At 18.9% G+C, this 25,284-nt stretch overlaps 6 protein-coding genes across 6 annotated transcripts; 3 read left to right on the top strand and 3 right to left on the bottom strand.

Annotated features, from left to right (window-relative positions):
- Nucleotides 1–1,207: 1,207 nt before the first annotated feature.
- MKS88_000387 (uncharacterized protein) lies at nucleotides 1,208–2,103 on the top strand (the record flags this gene model as incomplete). The annotated part of the gene is made up of 2 exons (XM_067214874.1): nucleotides 1,208–1,303; nucleotides 1,438–2,103. The coding sequence occupies 2 exons, from the start codon at nucleotides 1,208–1,210 to the stop codon at nucleotides 2,101–2,103; spliced, it is 762 nt and encodes a 253-aa protein (XP_067075627.1).
- Nucleotides 2,104–8,083: 5,980 nt separating this feature from the next.
- Nucleotides 8,084–9,105, top strand: MKS88_000386 (uncharacterized protein; the record flags this gene model as incomplete). Its single annotated transcript, XM_067214864.1, has 2 exons — nucleotides 8,084–8,170; nucleotides 8,299–9,105. 2 exons carry the CDS (start codon nucleotides 8,084–8,086, stop codon nucleotides 9,103–9,105), a joined length of 894 nt encoding a protein of 297 aa, XP_067075626.1.
- Nucleotides 9,106–11,821: 2,716 nt separating this feature from the next.
- On the top strand, nucleotides 11,822–12,721 carry MKS88_000385 (uncharacterized protein; the record flags this gene model as incomplete). Its single annotated transcript, XM_067214853.1, has 2 exons — nucleotides 11,822–11,908; nucleotides 12,044–12,721. The coding sequence occupies 2 exons, from the start codon at nucleotides 11,822–11,824 to the stop codon at nucleotides 12,719–12,721; spliced, it is 765 nt and encodes a 254-aa protein (XP_067075625.1).
- Nucleotides 12,722–15,408: 2,687 nt separating this feature from the next.
- MKS88_000384 (uncharacterized protein) lies at nucleotides 15,409–16,588 on the bottom strand (the record flags this gene model as incomplete). Its single annotated transcript, XM_067214842.1, has 3 exons — nucleotides 15,409–15,582; nucleotides 15,705–16,418; nucleotides 16,562–16,588. 3 exons carry the CDS (start codon nucleotides 16,586–16,588, stop codon nucleotides 15,409–15,411), a joined length of 915 nt encoding a protein of 304 aa, XP_067075624.1.
- Nucleotides 16,589–20,578: 3,990 nt separating this feature from the next.
- On the bottom strand, nucleotides 20,579–21,715 carry MKS88_000383 (uncharacterized protein; the record flags this gene model as incomplete). Its single annotated transcript, XM_067214831.1, has 1 exon — nucleotides 20,579–21,715. The coding sequence occupies one exon, from the start codon at nucleotides 21,713–21,715 to the stop codon at nucleotides 20,579–20,581; it is 1,137 nt and encodes a 378-aa protein (XP_067075623.1).
- A 76-nt stretch (nucleotides 21,716–21,791) lies between these two features.
- On the bottom strand, nucleotides 21,792–23,177 carry MKS88_000382 (uncharacterized protein; the record flags this gene model as incomplete). Its single annotated transcript, XM_067214820.1, has 3 exons — nucleotides 21,792–21,814; nucleotides 21,976–23,026; nucleotides 23,157–23,177. The coding sequence occupies 3 exons, from the start codon at nucleotides 23,175–23,177 to the stop codon at nucleotides 21,792–21,794; spliced, it is 1,095 nt and encodes a 364-aa protein (XP_067075622.1).
- Between the last annotated feature and the right edge of the window lie 2,107 nt (nucleotides 23,178–25,284).

The raw sequence follows: 25,284 nt of genomic DNA, 5'->3' as shown, positions 1-25,284 counted from the left end.
TATATATTTATGTAGGTTTATTATAGAGTAGCAGTAAAATATGTTCCTCACACCTAGCACCTTTATAAAAATAAATAAAAAATAATAATTTCTTCTTAAAATTTTTAATAGAAAAAGTAATGTATCACATATAGTAGTATATTATATTGTTATTTGTTTTAATTGGTTATATGAATGTTATATCCTGTATATTATTAATAAATTTGTTACCATTTAATATATTTTTATATAATGAAAAAGTATGAAATATTTTTTTAACATTATTTTCCATTCCCTCTCTCTCTAATTTTTTTTTTTTTTTACTTCAATAATATTTCTTCTAAATATAAATAATTAATTAAAAATATATAAAATTACTACTTAACTAAATATATATTTTTTTTTTTTTAAATAATGTTATAAATTAAACTTAAATTAAAATTATATTTTTGAAATAATATGATAGAAAAATAAAAAAATAAATATATAAGTGATTTTAAAATATTTATTTATTCATACAAAAGATGGTAAACTATAAAAAAGAATTTTTAATTGTGTTATTGATTACTAAAGTGGGAATGTATCAAAAGTGTAACTAACAATTTTTTTATAATTTACATAACACAGAATGTTGTTTTTTTCGATTATTATTACTTTTATTATATAGTTACGATAATTAGTATTTTACTAAAAATGATTATTTATCAAGAATATAATGTTTATAAAATAAAAATTATCAACATGAAAAAATAATTAAAATTAAAAATTGTTTTAACCTTTATAGTAATACATTATTACAAATATACTGTATACATTCTATATTATATCGAAAGTTAAATATTTTCAAATAATAGGAAATGAAATTTTTTTCTCTTCATTTATCATGAAAAGGATTTACAAAAATATTATTTAATTAGTACACTAAATGAAATAATAAAATAATGTATTAGAATAATTACTAATAAATTTAAATCATTTTATTTTAATGAAAGTTTATTTTTTATGAATATTGTTAAGGTAAACATTTTATAATACCTTTTTAAATGTATATATTTTTTTTTATATATGTTGTAAAATTCATTACAGTTATATACATTTCATTGAGTAATTACGAAGAAATAATAAATTCTTTTTTTTTTTTTTTTAAATAAACTAACGTACACCATTATTAATATATTATATTATTATTAATTTTTTTTTTTTTCCAAATATATTAATAATATCAAAGATGTATATCAAGGAACAAAATATCAAAACTCTGTTTTTAATTAAAATTTCTATGCTTATTCTTTTTACTTGGTTATGCCATTTTATAAATGACATGGTATGATAATATTATATAAGGAAATTGTTGGGTATATATTTTGTTAGTGTTTTTTTTTTTTATAAATACTACTTTTTATAATGGAATTATTTATTCTATTAAATAAAAAATATTTACATTTTTCTTTTTTCTAGAATGGGTTTATCAAGTCTTCGGATGAGAGTTACACTCTTGGTAGAGTTTTAAAAAAAAGAACCTATAGATTACTAGCTGAATATAAAGAGGGTAAGGGCTCAAATATTGTAGTATTAAAAGATATGCCAAATTATAAAGAGTGTAAAAATAAAGATAAATCTAATAATAAAAAAGGGGGAATACTGAAAAATGGGAAACCCAATAAATCATTAAGTAAGAAGAGATTCTATATAAAACTTACGGATTATAATGATGGAATGTATGATAAAAAATATTTAAATTTTGAAAAAAAATGGATTAGAAAAAATGATTATGAGATCTTCCAAGAACAGAATAAAAGAATTAGTGATAAAAATTTAAAAAAAATAAAATTTAGAAGTTACGGATTTGCAGTTGCTGTTTTTTTTCTTTTTTTCTTGTTTGGAATAGGATTCCCTATATTACAAGGTTTGGAGCTGCTGAAGCCTCTACAGACGCAGCTTTTAGGGCTACTAACTATTTTTTCTTTCAATCCTACTGCAGTACAAGACTATATTTGTTCAATATTTTATGGAGTACTTATTATTATTTTAGCTATCGTAATTATAACAACTATACCTAAGATCTTAATAAATAATGAAGAATATAAAAAATTTAAGTTAATGAATGTACAAAAAGAACAATGAGTAGAATGAATTTTTCTTTAAGGAAATTATTTATATGAAGTAATAATTATAATTTTTTTAGATATATATTTATTGTAAACATAGTTATAATTGAAATAATTTCATAGAAGCACAGGTGTACATCGTATAAGGTTATTACGAAAAATAAGAAATTATGTTCTTAATATATTTGTGAATACGAAAGTTTTAAATATATTCATTTTGTATTATAAATTGTTTTTTCAGAATAATTAAATATTATTGCTTAATATATATATTTGTTCATTAAAATAGATACTTATGTGGAATATATGTATTGGAGTTAAAATTAATATATAATAAAAACTTAATGTATGTTAATTGATGTCCTGTTAGAGTTTATATTTTAAATGAAAAATGCTCGTTTCCAATATTTTGTATTTTTGTAATGTAAGATGATTATTTGTGTACGTAATATGAGAAATATATGATTAGCTTTTTATAAAAAATAAGTGTACATTTTTGTATTTATTGGAAAAAATAGAGAGTATTATGTTGCATTGTATATATTTAACTTAAGAAAAAAAACATAGAATTTATTGTATAAAATAATTTTTATTAGAAATATATTATGAAATATATTTATTACTTAATACTTTTTAATAGATGTTTTTCTTTTTTTTTTATGATATAAATTGGATGTTATGAATATACAATAAAATAATATATTTTTGAAATGAGGATTATTTATTATTTTTTACTAACATGGGGATTCTAATTCTTTAAAATTATATGGAAGGTTAAAATCATTTATTTTTTTATTATTATCATTCGTTGAAGATATAGTGAAATTTTTTAAAATTGACTAAAATATATTACCATAAGGAAATATATATATATATGTACAATATACGATTTTATAATTTTTAAAATTTTTAAAAATGGTATATTAGTGAATTAATTTTAATCAAATACTAATACATAATATGATAAATTATTTTTTTTACTTTTTCCTTTTTTTTGCGCTGAATTATTAATATTCTATTTTATTTGTAACATTATTTTTATATAAAGTAATATCATGAAATTATGCGCAGATGTCTTAGTAATTAATGAATATATTTAATCTTCATGGATGTATACAATGTAGAAAATATCATGAAATTATTATTGTTATATCATTTTATTAATATCAACAAAAGTTTTAGATAATTTATTGATATTTCTAATATTTGACAATAATGTACAATATTTATATTATTTTGAGTGACACAAAATGAAATTAGGCTTAATAATAAAAAAGAACGGAATTTTATAATTCTCTTATTAATTATATCGATAGGGTAAATGTAAATTTACTAATATATTATATATGCTTAAAAAAAAAAATAATTTAAAAGAACATAGAAATAAAAAAATAGTAAGAAATAAGTAAAAGTAAACCCATTATTTAGATTTATATATATATGTCTTATTCATGTTGCTTGGTATATATGAGATAATAACTTATTTGCATATAAGACAAAAAAAAATTTTAAAATTTGTTTTTTGTTATGAACAAATTACATAAGAACACGAACATGCTGTGTAAATAGAAATTTATAATCATAGCATATTTGTTCTTTTAATTTACAACATTGTTATCAAATATATTTATCTAAGAATTTTAAATAATTATTTTTGTTAAATATAATAATATTATAATCATTTTATATTATATAATATTGAAATCTAGAGGATTTACAAAATTTTTTTATTAAAATATATTAAAATTAAATTATAAGAATCATTCTTTTCCATTTAATATATTTTCAAAATGAAATGTTATTATTTACCATAATTTTTTCTAACTAGAAAGGCTATAATTAAAATATTACAATACTCATATATATTGAATATTTTTGTACTGATAAAACTATTATATACATATATTTTAGTACTCATTAGATGTATAAATTTTGTAACAATTGTATTTTTTGGAATTTTAAATAAATAAAATAAATCATATTAAATCATAATAAAATTAAGATTCAACAATATTTTTATATGATATTAGTAGTATAAACATATCACTTTCATATATTATAATATATTAAAAAAAAATTAAGTATTACTCTTTTAAAAATGGTTTTTATATCAATAATAATTTATTTTATTTTTACAACTTCATATATAAATTTATGTAATTTTTTATTGTAATATACATTCAATTATAACAATAATTGAATATCGAAAAAAATATACTTTTTTTTTTTCTAATAAAGGAAAATAGTATATATATATGTATCTTTCGATTATTACTTATTTATGGTATAATGAAAAATAAAATATTGATAAAATGGAAAAACATATGATAATAAATCTGATATATAGCTATAATAATTAATTATTTTAAAATTATTTTATATGTTAACTATTAATGTCTTCTATGAATTTATATAAATTTTACTCCTTAATAGAATTAGTTTATTTATGTTATGAACTTTATATGTTTTTAATTCCTGTAATAATTTAAATGCAATAATTATTTTTTAAAATTATAAAATTATAAACAAAATATATTTAATAAAGAAAATATTTTAACATCTCTATGAAAAAAAAATATTTGAACACTATCCTTATTTTAAGCACACAAAAAGGGTGAATAATATAAATATATATATATATATATGATAATAAAAAAGTTCTACCTAATGCTTAAATAAATTTATCAAATTATGAATATTAAAAATATATTCTTTTATTTGTAAAGTATATGTAATTAATATTTAGATAATAAAAACTGTGAAGATGGAATATTCAATTCAAGAACAAGTATATTATTACCAGAAAATTCGATTGAAACGAAAATTGTGGCTTTAAAAAATGTTACATAAAAAGAGATACAATCATTAAAGAAATTAATACGTTAATTGAGAATCAGAGTATGATAGGAAAAGTTAATTGTCAAATAAAGATAATTTAAGTTCTGAATCAAAAAGATTTAGTCAAGAAGTACCCTTTTGTTATATATAAATCTTTTTCAACAGTAAAATATTTTTTAAAAAGCTACTCTATAAGGAATTTATTCCTTTATATATAATACAAAAAATGTACCTGTTCTACTTGGAAAAAAATTTTAATATATGTAGTTTGTGAAAGAATCTTTTTAACATTTTTTGCACCAGTAAAACTTTTGATAATAAGAATTTTATTACTTTTATTCTTAGAAATCTATGATAAATTTACATGTTTTTCGTTATTCCTAGTTATATTAGGTATTTCTATGGTTATTCAAGTATTGGTTAAACTCTTATTATAGGCATTTGAAGTTAAAGGAAATTTAGTTAAAGAATATGTGTAAAAATATTGCTATGAGGGAAAATGTTTATCTTGCAACTAAAAAAAGTATATAATATTTTGTATGATATAATGTTTTCAACATATTTCTTTATTAGATTCATGTAGATTTTATCTAGGTAAATATATAATATATGCATATATATTTATAAATAAGGATAAAAGTATATGTACTAAATATTTATAAAAGTAGATGTTTTTATATATTTTTTCCTATTGTGATGTATTATTTTGAATTTATTTATTAACATGTCTTAACATTATATATATATATGTAATATTGTGTTTAATAAAACTAAGAAATTGATATTTCTGAGTATTCATAGCAATGTGAGTTTTTTATAGGAAGAAAATATGTGTATATATGTTTAATCTAAATTTTTATAATAAGAATTATGTATTCATTAAATTTGATATATATAGTAACATTCAATATGTCACTCGAGCTAGTGAGGTAGTTTATATATTTAACAATCATATATTTTCTTTTTTCTATTTTAAGAATTTAAGTATATTAAAAATTTTTCAAAGAAACATAATGTATATTAGTTTTAATTTAGATGTTTCACTTTATTCTTCATTTAATAAAACTAAACGTTTGTGTTTTATTTAATTACCATGTATTTCTTACTTAAATATACATATAATAGATAATTTATGTAAAAAAACTTGAGAAATATATATTTTAAAACTTAATATAAGAATGCTTTTATTAAATTCTTATATATTTATCCTATTTATGATATTGTCAAAGTACACTAATATTATTTTGATTTTAAGAACAAATTATTAATAGAACTTTATTAATTTTAAAATTTATAATGCTTTATAATTAATTAAATTATGATACTTTTGTCGTATTATTTTTGAATTTAATTAATTGTTAGAATTAAAACTCATAATAATTATTTAAATTTCTATAATAAAAAAAATGTGGATAAAAAAGAAATATATTTTTTTTTTTGGAAATACATTAAGAGATTATATTTTTGTATCTCTGTTAATTTGGCGTTATATTATAACAATAAAAAAATGATTGTTTTGGTTAAGTCTTAAAGAATTAATGCATAATAAATGTTATTATTATATTTTCAATGAAATTCATTTAACAATTAAATAATATATATTTAACTTTTAAAGTTAAATATATATTTTTCCATAACAAAAGTACATATAAATAAAAATTATGAATTTGTGTTACTTTTCATTTTTTGTCTATACATGCGATTTCCAAAGTAATAATATGACATTAAATACGTCTATAAGTGTAAAGAGTTTTTATTAATATCTTTAAATTTTTTCGAAATTTTTTTTCATCTTTATTTTAATTATATAATATTAAATAAAAGAGAATCAGCATATATGTATAAGTCAACTCATATAAATGTTATATTGCTTTTATAAAAAAATATAATTTCTTATGTATTTTACTTTAAGTATTAATTATAATGCTAATGAAATTATTAATTATAAATTATACTATTTTTTAATAGGTTTTATTTAAGTGCCTTACAAGTGATTAAGTTTTATATTTTTTAAAAATACTATTTTTTAATTTACATTTGAACCGTCCAATTAAGATTAATATTTGTTTTTTAATCACAAGGCATGTACTTTTTAAAATATATTTATTAAATCATGAAGAGTACAAAGCATTTGATTTTTATTGCATAAGTGTAGTTGCAAATAGACGAATAAATATTAATATTTGGAAGGATGCACATTAAAATTTGATAAAATTCTAATAAAAATTACAAAACAATTTTCATTTTTTTTTTTTTTGTTTTTGCTATATTAAAATTTCTTCTAAATATATATATTTAAGAAAAACAAAATATATTATATAAATGAAGCTAAAAAATAACATAAAGAATTATGATATAAAATGAAGTTAATAATTAGAATTTTAAAAAATTGCAGTACTCGAATAAAAAATAATCCTCTGTTTACATTTAAATGTAAAATGTTCATATGTTATGTAGGACGTTGTTAATTTTTTTAAATATGTTATAATATATAAAAGAATGTATAGATTTAAAGAGTAACTAAAGTATGTATCAAACATTGAATGAAACCTTTTTACAAATTATTACTCTTTTAATTTATTCTTACTATTATAATATTGTTCGAACAATTATTATTTTATATCAAATATATTCAATTTTTGGAATATATGATGTTTATGGAATTATAATAATATATATAGTAAAATAGTAAATTTGGTAATATCTGTAATTAATGTATCAATAATTATAAAAATAGATTATATCTATATTCTCTGTATTCTATACTGCAGATAAATTGAATATTTACAAATAGCAAAAAAAAAATATATATATATTTTTTTTTGAAAAGAATTAATAATAACATTTGTTAATTTACTATTCTAGGTAACAAAATTATATATTCTAAATATGTATGAATTAAAATAAATTATAATTATTTTAATTATATTATATTTTAGAGAATAAAATTAAAATATAAATTTTAACATAATTTATATCATTTATTTTTTTCTTTCTGTTTTATAAAATGTATTATTGATATTTTTGTTACATAATTTTTTTATGAGAACAGAATAATAAAAAATTAAAAAAATAGATGTAGTGTCATTATTAAATGTATATTACATGAATATAATTTTTTTTTAATTGAATATACTACAATATATAAATTTTATATAATGGAAAAAAAAATTAAGTTACTCTTATTTATTAATATTGCTACGTTTATACCATTAACATGGATATGCCATTTTAGCAATGAAAATGTATGATAATATTATCTAAAGATATTTGCAAATATTTCTTTTTCTTGTGCTTTATATTTATTAATACTTTTCTTTAGCATAATATCACTGATTCTTTTTAATTATAAATATTTACTTTATTGTTTTAGAGGACATTTTATGAATCTTTGGGTGAAAACTATAAAAATGACAAAAAATTAAATAAAAAGAATTATCGATTATTAGCAAAATGTAAACATAATAAGGATTCATGTACTATGGGGTTAAAAGAAGGGATACCAAATATTGATATGACAAAAAGAAAAGATATATCTAATAATGAAAACATATTTGAACAATTAAATAGACAATCAAATAGAAGTTTATCAAGGAACATGGAAAGGCACAAAAAAGATAAGAAAAATAATTCTTGTATATTTGAAACAGAACAATATTCCCGTTTCGAAAAAAAGATATTCAAAGAACTTGATTATGCTAACTTTCTTAAAAACAACAGGGGGATTAGTAATAGGATTTATCAAAAAATAATACGTAAAAAGTATGGATTTCGATTTGGTTTACCTATATTTTTTGTTTTGTTGTTATCCATATTGCTTTTACTAGATTTATACGTGGGTTTCGGATTAATAAGAGGATTGTTTAAGATTTTGAATATTATCTCTAAACCTTTGGGGTACGCGGATAAAGGAAATGTGAAAGCAGTACAAGTAATGTTGCAACCTCTACATGAAAGGTTGAAACAATCTCATTTTAGTTCTTTCTTCGAATATGCTGTTAATGTAACAGGGAATTCAGGAAGTTCTAATATAGATAAACATTCTTATATAACCGGTTTCTTTGGTTTTCTGATATATTTTATACCCCTCTTTATAATAGGTGTCACATGTATATTAAGGGTTTTTTACTACCATAAAAAAGTTAAAAAATATGAAAAAATTAAGTTCAAAAAAAGGTAAAATGAACAATAAGAAATACGAACTATTCTATAATGAAATGATTAATGTGATGTAATAAAATTTCTATATTTAGTTATATATCTATTAAACATTCTTATAATTGATTACTTTTATTTAAGTGCACCTACATGAACAAGGAATTTTTGATATACAACAATAGAAAAATATATTCTTAGATATTTTTGAATTTGAACGTATTATCTTCCTTCAAAATGTATTTTAAATTATTATTTTATTTCATTACATATTATGACATAAAATATATATTTGTGTATTTATATATACTTTCATAGAAAAATATATATGCGTCTTAAAATGAATTTATTATAGTAAAATTTTTATTGTTTCATTTAAGCCGTATGTTATTTTATATTTGAACTATATGAAAAAGTATTTTTTATTTTTTTACTTTTTCTAATTTAAAATTATTATATGTTGATATAATTTAAAAAATATGCTTCACTACTTTAAAATAAAAAATTAACGGGACTTACTTTGTGAGTAATTACATGAAGTTCATGCATTTCGTTGCATTGGAATATATATATATATTTACTTAAAATACATATTAATTATTCTATAAATTAGGTTTTATGAGACATGTGTTATAAATAATACATATTTTAATAGTGCTTTTATTAATTGTTTAACTATTTGTTCCTAGTTTGAAAGGGAAAAAATAAATATATAAAAAAATAATAACTTTATTGTGTATGGGTTATCAATTATTTGCTTAAAATCTTTGAATTTGTGATTTTTTTTATTTATGTGAACTGCTAAAACCATTTGTTATTTTATTATTGTTCATAATTTAGGAGTTAATTCAATTTTTCAAAAAATAATTAAATTTAATTTATATTGAAAATTTATAAATAAATATACTGCATAAATTTCATTATATTTTACAACGTTAAAGGACAACATTACTGAATTAAATGTAATTATATATCAATAAATAGTACATTGAAATAGTTTTCTTTTTAATATTGTTCTTCCATAATTGTAGACATCTAAGAATATACTATATATATATGAGAATAAAAATTTCTATTAAGGGTAAGGAAAAAAAATGCATTTTTCTTTTTAGTAAAATAATCACATAAAGATAGATATTTATATATAAATTTTATTTCTTATTCTTTTATTTAAATATATTTATTTAAAAATTAATATAATTTCATAGATATACATATGTTTTCATAGTCTCTATTAACCTCTAGTAATTTTTTTATATTAATAATAAAAATTTTATAAACAAAATAAAAATGAAAAAAAAATTATTTTTTTATAAATGGTTTATAAATAGATAATATTTTATTATTCTTTTTATAAATATTATTAAATTTTATCAAAATGAAGACACAATTTTTGTTATAAAGTTTTGCCTAAATAATACTAATGAATAAAAATTATCGTGCAATATTTTCTAAAAGTAATTTACATGATTAAATTTTACTTTTTATATATGATTATTTACAGATTTAAATGAAAATAATATGAAAATATTAATATATATTTTAATTATATCATTTATATAATATTTGAAAAGTATTTTTTTGTCAATATATTGACCAATGTACATATTTTTCTTTGTAATAGTATACATAGGACCTATATAATATTAGGCTAATATGTATGGGAATATTGTATGTTGAAAATGAAAATATAGATAATAAAAATTTTTATAAGAAGTACATATATATTTTTTTTTTATTAATTAATATTACTAAATTTTATTAAACTATTTTAGTCCATTTAAATAATAAATATATGCTCAGAAAAGACAAATACTACTATTTTGACACTGTTTATTTTATTTATTTTTTTTCTTCGTATTTAACGTATATTCTATATAAGAAAAAATTAATTAAAAAAATATATAAAAAATTAAGTAGTTGAATATAAAGATTTTTCTTTAATTAATAGTGGTATATATTAAACATAATTAAAAATAATATTCAAAAATTATGGTAGAATATTAAAAAATCAATTTTTATTTCTATTTATAATATATGTTTCTGCATATATGTAGTTGCAGTTTATATATTTATTACTATAAAGGATTGTATGGGTTGAGGTATTATCTAAAGCTTCTGTATTTATTATTATAAAACAAAATATAATTCTATCATTATATTATTACCATAAATATACTGTTAAAATAATATATGTTTTTTAAGAGCAATGATGGGTCCTTCTAAAATAAAATGTTTATACTCTTAGTATTATTATTATTATAGCATCCATAAAAATTGTACTTATAGTATTCATATATAGAGCATTCTATTATCTATATTCTCTACGCTATATATTCTATATAAACTCAACATTTAGATATATTTCAAAATCATATATATCTTTGTTTTCTATTTCCTTTTGGAAAAAATTAATAAAAAGAATTACTTAATTAGTGCACTACATTAAATAATAAAACTATAGTATTTGAATATTTATGAATAAAATTATATTATCTTATATTGACGAGAGTTAATTTTTTATAAATAAAATTAAAACTAAAATTTTATAATATGTATTTATAATTTTTTTACTGTATATTTTGTAACAGGAGTTATAGTTATATAATTTTTATTAATTTTTTACAAATCAATAACAAAAAAATATTTGTAAAATAAATATAGCATCCATTATCATTAGAAGTATATTATATTATTATTAATTGCTTCCTTAGTATATTAGAGCATTAAATATATTTATAATGGAGCAAATAGTTAAGTCAATGTTATTTATTAAAATTTCTGCGTTTATCCTTTTAAATGGGATATGTCATTTTAAAAATGATGTGGTATGATATTATCATTTAAGGGTATTTACATTATTCATATTTTAAGGGTTCTATTATTATTAATAATGTTTCATATAATTAATTATTTATCTATTAAATAACAAATACATACTTTATATATTTGTTTATTCATAGAACACGTTTAATAAATCCATAAATGAAGACTACACACTTGGCAGAAAATTAGATATAAAAACTTTTCGATTACTGGCAAAATGTAGGCAGGATAAGGATTCAAATATTTTAGGGTTAAAACAGAATATGCAAAACAATACAAAGTACAAAAAAAAGGATATAGCTATTAATGAAAAAGGGGACAAAGATAAAAACAAGAAATCTAATAAAAGTTCATTACATAAGGCACAATACTATACCGAAGTTATAGATTATAATAATGGAATGTTTGATGGAAAACATTTCCATTTTGAAAAAAAATGGATTAAAAAAAAAGATTACGATAATTTTCTTGAAAGAAACAGGAGAGTTTGTGATATATCTTTAAGAAAAATAAAACTTAGAAAGTACAGATATGGAGTTGCTATGTTTTTTATTTTTCTCTTGCTGGGAATAGGAATACCCATATTATCAAGTTTACCGTCCTTGAAAGAGGCATGGGAAAGCATTACAAACGATGGAATATTGAAAACATTGAAAGAAATTGTAGAACGATGGGGAGAAAACGTACTTTCCTATCTTATTATAGCATTATTTAGCGTACTTATGGTTATGTTAGCTATTATGCTTATAGTAGGGTTCTACAAGATTTTAAGAAATAATGAAAAATATAACAAAATTAAGGTAATAAAGGAGTAAAATGAATAATAAAAAATTCATATGTTTATGTAATGAAAATTTTAATATAACGTAATAAGCGTAATATATTTTATGATTTGATTAATGAGAATATATATAATTTCTAAAATATTATAAATGCATATGTGTATAACTGGTGTTTTTAAAGCACAACATAAATATATTTTCATTGCTATTTTTGAATTTAAATATTTTAATGCTTTTGAATTTGAATAGACATTATTATTGTATCTTAATAAATACTATTGCATAAAGTATTTATTTATATTTTTAAATACATTTCTATAAAAAATACGGGTTTATTCTCAAAAGTTTAAGTATTATAGTACGATACAGATAATTATTTAGAACTCTAGAAGTTAATGTTTGTAATAAAATATTTTTCTTTCTATATTGTGAATTGTAATCTAAAATTATTATTTGTTCGGGTAAATAAGAAAGTGTATTATTTTAAAATTAACAATAAGTATATCTTGGATTATAATAAAAGTACGATAGTAAATATATTTCGATGTATTGATGTATATATATAAGTTATTTTACTTAAGAAAGAACTTAATATTTATTATATATAATATGTTTTAAGTGAAATGTGTTATAAATTATATCAATTGTAAAAATCCTTTTATTAGAATTTTAATTTTCCTTACATCGAATAAAAGTAAAATTATAAACACATAATTAAGTAGTATCCATTTATATAGGGTTCTTAGTTAAGAACGTATGGATTATATTTTAATTTCATTTATATTCTTATTTTATTTTCTAAGTTTATAAATATTATTAAATATGCAATCAATTATTATTTAAAAAGAAAAAAATATACTTCATAGTTTTAAGAAAATAAAATATTTTTTTACATATAAAATTAAAAAAAAGTTAAAAGAAATACATTTCGAATTTTAAAAACATTTTTATAATTGTTAATGTTTTCCTGTTTAAATCTTATATATTTAATATATAAATGAAAGGAACCTTTGCAGTACTAAAATTATTTCTTTATAAAAATAAAATTAAGTATATATTGAATTTTTAGAACTAAGCAAATAATTTTTATAGATTAATTCTGGTTAAAATATATTAATTCGATAGTAAATAAATGAAGTTGTAAGATAATATTACTTTATTACTTTTATATTTTATTTTTGTTATGTGTCACAGTATGTGGTTGACAATGTATGTAAATATATATTTTAATAAATAATTACTGTTTAAATAAAAACAATAATTAACAATTATAACAGACTAAATTTTGCTTTTATTTTAATTGTATTTGTGCATCATGTTCTCCGAACTTCGTTTTTACTAAATTTATGCTTACTGTAAAGAAATGATAATTAAAAATAAAATTTGGAACATCATTATCATTAAAATTATTTCATTTATCCTTTCTAAATGAATATTTCAGTGTTTGATTAATTTTCTATAAATTCAATATTACATATCTTTTTGTTTATTATTTTGAACGCAATATTAAGTATAGAGCAAAATATATTACATATTGTTAATAACTAAAATTCACATTTATAATAAAATCCAAAGACATATGTAACTATGTACAATAAAAAAAATGAGTGCGTATATGAAGTTTACAATTAACAAATTACCGTGGTGCCTAAAAAGTTCATGTAATGATAAATGAAATCCTCCTTTTATAAATTATTATTCTTACTTGAATGTATAGATAATAAGTTGTGTAGCTAATATAGAAATGGATTCTATCTGGAAACTCAATAAAATAAGAATTACATTTCTATTTCTCACATTCTATAAACATAAACATGTTACTTGCTATTATATTTATGGGAATATTTGTTGTATTTTTCTTTTTATAAGGAGAAAATAAAAACGAAACATAGGCATTTAAATACTATTTGTTATTATTAAAATTTACTTTATCAAAAAATTTATAATGTAGTTACACTATTTTTATTATTTATCAAATATCAATTTTTTTAATCATATGTATGTTATGTATAGAATAAGGTATTAATGAAGTAAAAAAACAATAAGAATAATGCTAGAGCAGACATATTTATGAATTATAAAATAATGGTTAGGATTTTTCCCATTTGAATTCAATTAAAATTAGAATTCATCTACTTTAGCGCCAATCATAAATACCCTGTCAACAATATGACATATAATATATATCAATAGAAGAAAAAAAACGTTAAAACTGTTACATAATGTGTAACATTTTTAGTTATATTAAATTGAAAGTAGACAAATAATAAAAATTTTGAATAAAGTTATAAAGAAAAAGTAGATATATACTATATATTTTGATTAATGATTTTATTCTAAGATTTTACATTTTTTATTTATATAATATTATTATTGGTGTTGTTTTTTCTTCTTTAATACTAAGAAAATAAACGCTACCTCATATTGTTATATAAACATATCCACTTTTGCTTTATCATCTTGTGTTATATGCTTAAGTTTTAAAATTATTTATATTTCATTCTAAGGGGAATCTCGTTTAAATGGAATTTTCTACTACTAATTTTAAGAATAGCAACGTATTTATTTTATCTTTATTTTTGAATAATTTTTATAGACATATATTCATTTCTTTATTTGTTGTTTACATTGCTTTTGAATGAATTTGTACGTAAGTGTAACATATATATCACTATGTATTCTATTTTCTATTGAAAATAATATAAAAGGTTAATTTTACATCAAGTGTCTCCTTGAGGTTGATAGGTTATATTATGATAACTTTTTTCATAACTTCTATTTACTTCTTTATTAAGGTTTTCTAAGGATTCACTGGATTTTTCTTGAAATTTGTTAAGTTCAATAAATTTTTTCCTTTGTAAACGATTATATATCCACGATTTCAGTGGACTAAACTGCATCAAAATATATGTATATTTAGTTAAATTATAATTTTTATATTGTTATAATTTTTGTGAAAATAAATTATTCTATATGTGGTAAATTATTATTAATTTTAAATATAATTCTTATTAACCTTATATAAAAAAAATATAGTGAAAGACATTAGTAATACGATAGCTGTTGTTAAAATGGGAACAAATACGTCATCTTCTTTTGTAGTTGGTAATATTATTGTTGAAGTTTGTTCTATTTGTGGTAATGTTTTTGGTAAACCACTGCATGGAGATAATTTATCCATTTTATCATCATATGCTTCCTTAAAATTGTTTAGCTCCTCACAAAATAGACTTTCATTATTTCCTTGACATGCTTTGTAATTAGCATTATAAAAGGTATAACATTTTTTAATATTATTGCAAATTCTACCATCAGAATCACTTTCTTTACCTTTATATTCATTAAAATTCTCATAATAACTGTATAATTGTTTAAGTTTATTTAAAACATCTTGATGAATAATTTTAATTTCGTTAATGCATATATTTTCTGTTTTGGACGAAAATTCTCTATATCCCTGAAACCAATTTGAATTATTGTTGTATCTTTCATCTGAATTGATTAGGTAATTTACGTATTTACAACGTTTCAAGCTATCGGATTTATACTTTTCCTTTATTTCAATTAAATATCTACCAACCTCTTGGCATGGTGTAGTAAAATCAGAATATGTTTTAAACATTCGACCACATGTCATTCCAGGATTTTCTCCACCCCCTATATTCTGAGTATCAAGGATAACATTTTCAAATTCACTTTTATATTTAACATATAATGCCACGGTATTCTCCTAAAAATAAAAAATATAAAATAATAATATATAAATGCACAAAAAAAAATTTTCATTAAATAGATTTATCTATCATTTATCGAACAACAAAACCTTGGATAAAATAATATATATAATAATTAAAAAAGAAAAATAAATTTTACGTTTTCTTCTGTAGTGTCACTTGTCATTGTACATAGATATACGTGAATTAGGGAACAAAAATTAAATTAGTATCATTTTAATATTTATATAAATGAAAAAATATATATAATATGTTAATATGTAGTATTTTCCTTTTTTGCATATATAAATTTTAAAAACAAGAATTACTTAGGAAAAATTTCCTCTTTACTTTTTATTAACATTAAAATAAATAGAATAGTTAGTAAAATATAAGATAAACGCTTTTAATTGATAAAATAATCATTGTAAAAACAGGGTTATTTTATTGTAAATAAAAACAAATATAGAGAAAAATTCGCTTTTCCATTTTTTTATTCATATGAGACTTATATAATTGTACTGATATATTATACAAAAAAATAAATTAATTTTAGTATATTCTCAAATAAATTTCCTATTATAATTGAATATTTTTTCAGAAATTCTTTTTTGCCTTTTAAAATATTATAAATAGATAAATATTAACTATTTATAAGATATAGTATTTTCTCATTTATTTTATTATTTTTTTTTTTATTGTTAAGTTAATACCTTTCATATTATTTAAATTAATATTTGTAATAGGATTTAATAATATATATATTAGTCAATAAACTGAACTTCACGAATATTACTAAAATTTAAATTTAACTAAATAAAAGAAGAAATTTAGCTAAAAAGAAGTATAGTATATGAAAATAGGCATTTATTTGTTAAATGAAAAATATACATCCTCAAAAAATTTATTTTAATTATAAATATAATATACTATGAATGCAATATATCGTATAATTTTAAAATAATCTTCTAATTCTCTTCATTGTATTATATACAGAAGTTAAAGTTTTACTTTCTTCTTTAGAACTATCATAATGGGATAATATATATATTTATATTCGATATATAAATGTATGCAGAAAAAGTAAATATGTTTATACTATAGAATAATTATTATTATGTATTAAAAATAAAAAGCAAAATAATATAATATTTATCTTAATTGCTTTAGTAAAATTTATTATTGAATTCATTTGTACATGTAGCATAACAAAAATATAGATAAATATGTCAATCAAAATTTATTATTATAATCTATAGAGTATACATAATATTAGTAATCTTTTTTACGACACGAGTTTTTATTTCAATATATAATTAAATAGTTTTGAAGTTTAATATAGTAATATTTTCCAGTTATGTATATGCCACTGCTATTTTATTTATCAATATTATAAATGAGATGTGTTCAACATCACAATAACATTTAATTCAAGGTACTTAGAAAATATTATTAAATTATTTATTCTTTTTTTTATATAATTTATTGTTCTAAAAAGTTTACTATTATATATATTTATTATAATATATTAATTATAATTTATTTATTAATTTTATTAATATATTTAACATATAATCAAATGTGTTTTAAAAAAATTAAAAAATGAAAAAAAACAATTTTTTTTTTTTATTATCATTTAATATATGGAATTAATTGTCTTATTCTTCATGAACAATGTACAGTTAATATAGGGGCACAATTATTATAATCGTTAAAATAATTATATATTAAAATTATTTTACGAAGGATATTCTTTGGTTCTTGTTTTATTTTTTTTATTTATTATATTAATATACTTTTTTTCTATTTTTACATAAATGATACACTTAATAAAGTAAAATAGTTATTAATAAGCGTTGCATATTTTACTACATTAAATTTTTCTTATTTAAGTTTTATATTAAATTATAAATATGTTCATGAGTTTATGTATATTAATATGCTTTTATAATATCTCATATTTAATATATATTTTATAATCTTAGAACATGTTTATAATATTATAGTTAAAAAATTAAGTTTACATAACAAATAAATAAAATAAAAGACAACGTACATATTAATATTCCTGTAATGTATATTCAACATTATTTAAATAAGTGATAAATATCTCGTATCATAAAACATAAAAGTATTTTTTGAAAAGCGCCTTAATTATATTAAACTGATATACTTAGGAGAACTATATCTTTATTATTTGTAATATAAAATAAGAATATTTAATTTCCATTGAATTCATTAAGAATTATTAAAACATGGATAATGTTAGTATTGATAGTAAATAAAAATAATTATTTTCTTAATAAAATATTATTAATATATCATAATATATTTGTTTTATATGTCATAAGGATATTATATTACAAAGATAAATTTATATTTCTTTTAGCATTGTATTACTTACTTGTACTTAATATAATTAAATCAGAAAAAAGATATTTTTTATTTTATTAATTTATATTATTACTCATTAAAGTTATTATCCAAACAATACAAAGAGTGTAGTTATTTTAATTTTTACTTAATACAAAACAGTAAGTAAAATTTTGGAATTTATCTATTTTCATCACACATGGAAGAAATAAAAAATAGTTATGTATTAAAGTGGATTTAATATATAAACAAATAGATATATTATTGGTTTATTTTATAAATATATATATAATACATATAATTTGTAAAATAATACAAAAAATAAAAAAAAATAATAATCTTATTAACTAACTATTAAAAAAATATATTATTCTGTAAGTACAAAAAAACTAAAAAAAAAAAGAATTCAAGGTCAAAATTTGTAAATTCTATTGAATACTCAAAAAGAAAGGGTTAAACAATTTTTTATTAATATAACATAATAAAAATAGATATTTAATTGAAAGGAAAAAAATAAAAATTTATGATATCTTTTGTAATTCCTATAAAATAATTTTATTCTGTTTCATTTGCACCTTATTTTAAGGTAATATTGAAACATATGGATTCAGAACTCTTTAATTTATATATTTTTCTCTATATATGCATTATTTCTTTGATTTCATGAAAATATTAATAAATTGTAATATAGAAAAAAAAAATAAATAGAAAAACTATAAGAATTTTTTTTATTTATAGGTTTATATCTTTTTTTAAAAGTGATTAATAAATACAGATTAATGTAAAAATGGATATATTCAGCATAATTTCATTATTATCCTGTTTTGGTTATTTTAATAATTTCATTGATTTTTTAAATTTATTTTAATAAAATTTTTATAAACCAAGAAAAACTACATATTGTTATCAGTATATATAAATATGTGTGAGGATATTTCATTTACGTTACAATATTTGGTTTAAAAGAAATTTAAATTCTTTATTAAGAGAGAGAATTTTTAAAAATAAATTTCATTTTAAGTAGACATAAATTATTAAAAAGAATTACTGATCTATATAGGAGATAAATAGTTACAAATACATAATAAACAAACACTCTTAATGTGAGAGAATCTATTAACTCATAACAGTCCAGCATAATTTCACTAGGTATAAAGTATATTTGTTCTATAGTATATATAATTATATAAATTATGTATACATTTTCATTATGGTTTCTATCTTTCAAAGTATTATGTTTATCTTATTATGCAATCTTTTATATTAATTACAACTTGAATATATCAAATAATGTAAATGTTTAAAAAAATACAAATAAGTATCTTTTGAAATGTGAAAAAAATTGTACAATAATTTTTAATAGAATAAAATATAATTATATAAATTTATGTGTTAATAGTATATTAATTCAAAGACGGTATCGGAATTTATTTTATTTAGTGTTTTTTATTATTGAGAATTTTTCATTCTTACAAGTTTAATATTTCTGGAAATTTTAACTTTATTTTTTTAATTTCCTTTTTTTTAATATATAATAAAATATGACTAGTTTTGCTTAATAGAGTATTAATATAAAACTCTAATGGATATTATTGCAGAAATAAAAAAAAAATATATAGATATAATATATTTTAAACACCTGGATTTCTAATTTCATATTTTCCTCTTGATTTTCTCTGTTATATTATTCATTAATTTACATTATTACTCTTTTTTTCCTTCAGACCTTACAAAATTTAAATAATATATTTTCTTGGCAAAAATATTTTTCTCTTAAATAAATTATGCATGCATACGTGTTAATTTATAAAAACTGTTTTTCTGCTATTTCATCGGATTTTTCCACTGTCCCATCATAAACTATAGAATTTGCATATATGTCATCTTCTCTTATCCAGTCTATTATCTCATTCCTGAAACTGTCATTCCCTATATTACTATGGAATTCTTCATTTCGTGTATTTTCTAAATTATGTCTGTTATATTCTATTGTATTTTCTATAATTTCTTGTTTTTTATCTGAATATTCTTCCATCTTCGATTCATTTATGGAACTATCCAAATATGATTCCCTATTTTCAAAGTTCACTTCTTTTTTACATTCTTCTAATACTGTCATAAGCGCAAGGATGCAAAGCTTTGTTAATAATTTTTTTTTTATATATTCACATAATTTTTCATAATTTTCATTATACTGTAATTCTTCTACATTTATTAGTGATACATAATTTTTGGTATCTTCATTTACACATTCTGACTTTTTATTCAAATCAGCTTCCAATTCTTTATACAAGTCCTGTTCCAAATACTGTTCTATAGTAGGACCCTTTTTTGATATCCATTGCTTCCATATATCTTTTTCTCTTTTTAAAAATCGAACTTTGTGATTTTCATTAGAAGATTTTATATTTAATACTTCCATTTCATGCATATAAGCTAGTTCTTTTTTCCATTCATTTTTCAAATTATTATACCAGTCTTCTTTTTTCAATTTTGCAAAAAGATATCTATGTCTTTCTACCCATTTATTCCATAGAATGTTTTGTTTTGTAATATCATAGCTACTTTTAATATTTTCTATTATTAAATCATCATCGGTTAAATTAGTATATGCTTTATATTCCTTTTTTGTGAACACATCTATGCATATTTTTAAGAATTCTTCTTTGTTTTTTTCCCATTCTTCATTTCTGCATTCTTCGAGTACTTCCATATGTACTTCTATTATGGTTCTGGATCTGTCTTTTTTTCGTTTTGATAAGTATACATTTTTTGTAAGTTCATTTATTTTAATTTTTTTTATGATTTCTTCATCATCATATATTGGGTGTTCTAAACGATCATCTGTAAAAAGTTCACTTTTATTGCTAGAAAATGAAGGTACTTGTAGTCTTAGAAATTTTATATGCCTCCTTCTTATCTTTTTTTTTTTTTTAAACATTTTTATTAAAGCATACTGTAAAAAAAAATTTTTTTATTTAATAAATTACTAAAGTAATAAAATGTTTATATTGTTTTTAGTGTTTATTTTTAATTTTGCCTTAATAAAAAGGGAAAATACAATAATGCATAGAATGCTTATTAGAACAGGAGTTATATATGAGATTATTATATGTCCTTCTGGATCTGTAATTGTATTTTAAATATATATGTTACACGTAGTTATTTGAAAAATAGAAGAATAAGTAGCATTAACGGTACCTCGAAGTTTAGGGTGTCCATTATATTTAACAGAAGATGAGGAAGGAACTAATGCTTCAGAATATAAAGGACCAGTTTTGACAGAATCAGTTGCTCCTGACACTTGAGGAATTAGATGTTGCAATGTATCAGAACCTGGTGATATTGGACTTTTAGATTCAGGTTGTGATGGTGTTTTTGAATTTGCATCTTGTTCAGTTTGTACGTCATGTGCTTCTCTAGTGTTTTGTTGTGTATGTGAAAGTCCTGTTGATAACGGTTCTTGAAGTTCAGAGTGTGATACCCGCTGAACATCCTGATCTACTGTAGTTCTTTGTTCAGATTGAGGTTGATCTACTGGAGCATTTTGTACAATTTCTTTTATTGTATTTTCCTCAGTAGATGGAACACTAACTGTATTTTGATTTTCTTCTTGTATATCATTTGTTTTTTCTTTAGATTCTGATTCTAACGGTGCGATTAAATGCATAATTTTGCATTCAGGAAGTGTTTTAAATATAGTAGTGTCTAGTATGTTGCATTGTTTTGTTGGAAAATAAGTTGGTTGATTTTTGCAATTTTTCAAGATAAGATTTCTTTTATCATTAAAATGCATCTTTTTGTTATTAATCCATGAATTATATTCTTTAATTTTACTTGCACATTCTTCATTGCAATTATTTCCATTGATACGTCCTTTTTTTAAGCACGGTATTTTTTGCTCTTTAATTTTTTGTTCTTCACAGAAATCTTCTACTTCATATTTTAAATTTAGAAGTTCTAAATCTTTTTTTTCGATAATCACAGGGCATCCTCCATGCTTATTTAGCTTTGAATAGTGAGGTTTTGCCCAACTGAATAATGCTCTTTCCCAAATTACTTTATCATGATATCGTGGTGCAGTTTTATTCTGAATTAGATAATTAGCCAAATCTTTGCATCCTTCTCTAAATTTGCTTTTTACTTTCTGATCAACTAAAGAACTCGTTTTACTTATTATATGTCGCGTAATCCTTCTAAAATCAGGGTCGCTTTTGTACCTGAAAAAACTTATACCTAGGATATTCAGTGGCTACATTCAAAAGAATTATCAAAAATAATTTAAGCATTAATTATTTATGTTAATTTTATTACCATATTTTCTGTCATAAATCAATAATTTATGAATAAATTTAATCATATTAAAAAACGAACAATATTACCAGTGATAAACATTCTTCCATGGTAACTTTATATTAATACTTTAATTTGCTGTAAATAACAATATAAAAGGAAATTATTCAATTGTAGCTTTTATGAATAGGGTCATTTTAAATTAATGTATATTATTAAAAAAGAATTATACATTTATCAAGTATATAAAAATTTTTCTGTGAACTAAAAAATTATTGAATACGTTACTATTTATATCATATGCTTCTTATATTTTTTTAACTTAAATATATCAGAACTAGAAATATATATGAACCCTTTAGTTATACTAAATCGCGACTAATTACATACTAGTGTATAGAATTACTATACTATTTATAAAGAAAAAGCCAAATAACTAACAATAAAAAGTTACATATATGTTATATCAACAAGTGATGTTAAAGTTAATCTGAAAATATATCATTAAATAATGTATTGCATTTTTTCTTTTTTTTTTCTATTTATAAAGACGTAAATATGTAATTAAAATGACCAATACTAATATAAGTTACTCTTGTTATTCTTTTGTTTTTAGGAAAATAGATAATCTATAAAATATGTCATTATTATTAAGGCTAATATTTTGCCTTTTTATTTTGTTACTTTCATTAAATTTCTTTTTCTATAAACGACTATAGCTTTACGGAATATGTTGCAATAGTTTTTTATAGTTAGTACGCTGTAGTATAGAGCACAATTAGAAATATATATAGTATAATAATTTATTCCATACTTATGTAATGTACTTGGTATTAAATATAACTATGAGACCTAAAGATATATATATATATATATAATATATATATATATATATGAATATTCTAATAGTTAACTAATTATTTTATAATTAACGTCATGGTTTACTTTTTAATTAACTTAATTTATTTTATATATGTAAATATAATTTCGTATATGCCTATTATAAATTTTTTATGTTAATCATTTTTTTTAGACTAAATTTCAATTAATAAAATTTACTATTGTTATATTAATAAATATATATATGTTTGTCCAATCATTGAAAAAATGAAAGAATAAGAAGATATACTTAAATAAAATTTAATTATACTATAAGTTTAAGAAAAAGGAAAATAAATTATAATTTTGTTATAAGACATATCATTATTATAACTTGAAGTATATTTAATAAAGTAGTTCATTAAATTATACAAGAATTATTGAAGCTTCATAAAAATTTTTCCTTAATTATTCAGAGATATATTCTAATATATAGATTAAATATATGTTATGTATTTTATTAAATAATTATGAATTTAATAACTATATTAATATGCCTTTTTGAAAATATTAATAAATGTCATTTTGCAGTTAAAAATAAAAAAGTTAATGTATTATTTTAAATGATTTATGATACAAGAATCAGTAAATAATATTACAGAACATTTTAAACGGTCCACCAATAGAATATGTAATTCTATTATAATTTAAATATATTATTACTAATATTAATTGTTTATTTGAAATAAGTAGTTAAGAGTTGGGGAATAATGAATAAACTAAAAAAATATATATATATATATATATATATTAATAATAAATTGTTGTACATAATTAATTCACCTAAGTAATTGTGTTCTTAAATTTATACTTAATATATCTATTGTATTAGGAAGATATTGTTTTTATTTATTTGTAACTTTTTAATTTATTTTAGTATAATTTTTTGGTTTTTTAATCTCTCATTTCTTTTCCCTTTAATCCGTTATATTGTATACTATATTTTTAAAATATATTTTGATAAATAATTATATATGCGTAAAACGTACATAAAAATAATTTATCCTTTTTTGATATATTATATATTTAAATTCTTGTATTCAAATATGTTATATATATTATAAGAATACAATATAAATACCATATAATAGTGGGTACGTACGCATTAGCATAAAACAAAAAATGATCTTTTTAAATATTTAAAACAATATTAAAATAACTTAACTTTAATTACATTAAAATATTTATATGATCATACATTTATTTTCTTTCCCTTTTTTTTTATTGTTTTATAAATATATGAATATTTTTGTTTTTATATTGTATAATATATATATGAATATTATTTTTTTAACTGTTTATTAAATATATGAATATTTTCTTTTTGTTTTTTCTGTT

This window comes from Plasmodium brasilianum, chromosome 1, assembly GCF_023973825.1.
Source record: "Plasmodium brasilianum strain Bolivian I chromosome 1, whole genome shotgun sequence".
Taxonomy (NCBI): Eukaryota; Apicomplexa; class Aconoidasida; order Haemosporida; family Plasmodiidae; genus Plasmodium; species Plasmodium brasilianum.
Note: the sequence above shows the minus strand (reverse complement) of the source record. Positions and strands in the feature narration are given on the sequence as shown.